Here is a 3,774-nt window from a genome sequence, read left to right as displayed (position 1 = left end):
GGAAATAAATCGTTATGGTCAGAAATAAATTTTTTCTTTTCAATTTCGTCAAACTGGAATCTTTATTATTATTATTATTATTTGTTTTTTTCCTAAAATGACGACGCGTTTAATAATTTTTATGCGTACTTTCAAACCCATTCATCAACTTCCGGTTATTTTTTTTTCATCTTGCTCAATCTTCCATCATTTTTTTTTGTATGAACATCAACCGGATTTTATTGACCGATCATTTCCGGACAGTCAGGAAATGAAAAACGATCGACATTTTCAAAAATTAAAAAAAAAAAACCCAAAGAATTTCGTTAAAAGTCACCAAAGTTTCATTCGACAAACAATTCGACAACCAAACAACCGACAAAAATTTAAGTATTTTTATTATTATTACGCCAATACTTTGTTATTGTTTTCTGACCGGGGGAGGGAGTGGGAGGGGAAGGGGGGGAAGCAAAACGAATCCGCGTGCGCGCGCGCGTAAAAAAAAAAAATTAAAAATGGAGTCGTATTTACGTTTAATTATTTTTTTACAGGAATTAAAATTTGAAGAAAATGTATTTGAAATTACAAATGATATTAATTTTCATCATCGGCGGAGTTCGCTCTTACACGGACACGTCAAATTTCACATTCAAACATCATTCGAACGAGGAATTGCCCATAATATTGCGTGAAATACATTCCATGTGTCCAAACATAACGAGAGTATATACCCTCTCCGAACCTTCCGTCTTGGGCGAACCTTTGTACGTCATTGAATTCTCCGAAAATCCCGGATACCATCAACTTCGTAAGTCTCACGACCATCGTCAAATTTAAATTTTTTTTATTACTTGTAAATTTATTATTATTATTATTATTGCGTGTCAAGTTCGTCCGGAGTTTAAATACATAGCCAACATGCACGGTAACGAAGTGTTAGGACGAGAACTCTTACTTAAACTCGCGGATCATTTATGCGAACAATGGAGAACGAACAACGAAGACGTTCGTAAACTCATACGTTTGACGAGGATACATTTAATGCCGTCGATGAATCCAGACGGTTACGAATTAGCATCCAAAACGGTAATTGGTACCGTTCGTACGTACGTTCGAGCGTTCGAACGGTCCCGTTTTCATTTATTTTAATTTTTTCCAGTACAACAGCGGAGTCGCCGATTACCTCATAGGAAGGCCGAATAATAATTCGATAGATTTGAATAGAAATTTCCCGGATTTGGATAGAATCATGTTTGGAAACGAAGAACATCACATCAATCACAACAATCATTTGATGGAACAATTGGATTATCTGGAAGAACCGGTAGGTGAACGGTTGGAACGCCTTCGTCCGAACCACTCGTTCGTTGCATTTTTAATCCACCGCCTACTTACAGATTCAACCGGAAACGAAAGCCGTCATGAGACTCATTATGCAAGTACCGTTCGTTCTTTCTGCGAATCTTCACGGTGGTGATTTAGTCGCAAATTATCCATACGATACAAGTAGATCTGGAGCCGTTAAAGAATATTCGAAAAGTCCAGATGATGAAACGTTCAAGTAATTGAAACCGCCACCACCACCACCACCACTTCCCCTTTCTTTTTCCAGTTTTGTATAATGTTTTTTTTTTCTCCAGGCATTTGGCATTGTCGTACGCGTCGAAACACAACGAAATGTCGAATCCCAATCGAAAAGGTTGCGGATTCGACGAGTATAATTTCGGAAAGCAAAAAGGTATAACGAACGGTGCCGCCTGGTACAGCGTCAAAGGTGGTATGCAAGATTTCAATTACCTCTCGTCGAACGATTTTGAAATAACGCTGGAATTAGGCTGTGAAAAATATCCGTCGGAAAACACGCTGGAAAAAGAATGGGAAAAAAACAAAGATGCATTGATCAATTACATATGGCAGGTGAGCGACTTACTTCATATTCTCCAAAATCTAATCCCACGACACTATTATTATTATTATTATTAAAAAAAAAAATTTTTTCAGTCTCACATCGGTATGAAAGGTCTCGTCGTGGATGCGTTCACTGGTAAACATTTATCGAACGCCATCATTCACGTTAAAAATTTAACAAACGGTAAAGATTCGGAAATACAACATGACGTCACGTCAGGTGTGTAAACGAAAAAAAATTTGTTATTATTATTATTATTATTATTTTTCGACGTCACGCTTTATCGTCACCCGAATTCGTTGCAGTTCACGGAGGTGATTACTGGAGACTTTTGACACCCGGTGAATATTTCGTCACGGCTCAACACATCGGTTATCTACCCGTTAGTAAAAGAGTGACCATCGTCGACAAGGGTCACGAAGAAGCCGAACGAGTGGATTTTTATTTGCAACCTTTGCCGTCGGTATGACTCATTCATTCATTCATTCATTCCTCGAACGCTTTTCCCTTAAACGTTTCCTCAATAATAATAATAATAATTTTTTTTCTTTTTTGCAGTTGAATTTGAATTCATTAAATTCTCTATCCGATGAAAATCTAGATTACGACGGTTTCTATCAGGAAGATTCTAGAAATTTACGTAAGAGATGGTTTTCCGGTTTGAACGTGTACAAACGTTCGATATCGAATCGCATAAGTAGGCTCGCATCGTAAACGAAAATTGAAAAACCCAAAAAAAAAAAAAAAAGGAAAATTAAATAGGATCCACGCCGTACCTGAAACTTAACGTAATAATAATGATAATGATCATGACGATGGTGGTGGTGGTGATGATGATGATGATGATGATCCGACGATGGTGTTAGTTTGTAAATACACACAAAAAAATCTGCAATAATAAACATGTATTCACATACATAATGATAATATATACGTATACAAAAAGAATGAAATCGAAAAAAAAAAGAAAAGTTTTTTAATTTTCACTCCGTTTTTCCAGAACACGTGTGTCGCGTAGAGATTTTTTAAAAAAAAAGATAAAAAAAAAGTTCCTGGAGAACTTAAAAAAATTTTTTTTTTTTTGCCAACGGCTGGAAAATCGAAATAAAAGACATTAGAGAAAGAAAGATTCGTGCCATCCTCCCCGCTTCCCAATCCCCACCCCTTCACCCTTTCCCAACGTTTTTCCGGATTGAAATAACGAAAAAAGCGAAAAATCATATAACGACGATTCCAGACGAAATATTTTATGGTTTCCACTTAATAGAAGAAAAAAAAAATTGAAAAGATTTCTATCCGTGACGTAATTTCCGTTTTTGGTTTTTTTCTTATATAAAGTAATGGATATAAATGAATGAAAGAAAATTTTTATAGAAATTCGGTTCCAAGTTTTTTCCTTTTTTTTTTCTCCAGTACGTTTTATCGCTGTCGTGTCATTGAACTTTAATGCAAAATTTAAATGTTTGTAAAAAGAAAAACGCTGGAAATTTTGCGTTACCCCCCCTTCTCCCACCTTCCCCCGAAAACAATAAAAATGATAAATAAATAATAACTGAAAATTTAGTTTAGATCAAACGTAAGATAAAAATAGGGTCATGGAATCTTCCTACCCTTCCCCTACTTTTCACCCCTTTGAAAACCTTTTTTTTTTCTCCAAAACTGGAGAAGAATTAAACGATTAAAGTTACATCAAAAAGTTTTTTTTTTTTTTGTAAAAAGTTAATGAGCCAACAAACAAAAAAAAAAAAGAAAATCAATCCTGGAAAAAATTTTTCAAAACTAAAGGAAAATCGCCTCACCCTCACCCCCCTTTTCCCCCCATCGTCTCCAGTATGGCGATAACAATAAAAAAAAAAAAAAACTTGGCCACCGATGACGCCGAATAT

The 3,774-nt window shown here is 35.6% G+C and overlaps 1 protein-coding gene across 1 annotated transcript; it reads left to right on the top strand.

Moving 5' to 3' along the window:
* Positions 1-567: 567 nt before the first annotated feature.
* On the top strand, positions 568-2,602 carry Phum_PHUM596800 (carboxypeptidase E precursor, putative; the record flags this gene model as incomplete). The annotated part of the gene is made up of 8 exons (XM_002432627.1): positions 568-787; positions 869-1,065; positions 1,139-1,303; positions 1,377-1,540; positions 1,620-1,896; positions 1,981-2,107; positions 2,194-2,351; positions 2,447-2,602. The coding sequence occupies 8 exons, from the start codon at positions 568-570 to the stop codon at positions 2,600-2,602; spliced, it is 1,464 nt and encodes a 487-aa protein (XP_002432672.1).
* Between the last annotated feature and the right edge of the window lie 1,172 nt (positions 2,603-3,774).

This window comes from Pediculus humanus, genomic scaffold (genome assembly GCF_000006295.1).
Source record: "Pediculus humanus corporis 1103172108315 genomic scaffold, whole genome shotgun sequence".
In the NCBI taxonomy this organism is placed as follows: Eukaryota; Metazoa; Arthropoda; class Insecta; order Psocodea; family Pediculidae; genus Pediculus; species Pediculus humanus.
This window is presented reverse-complemented; position numbering and strand designations above follow the sequence as displayed.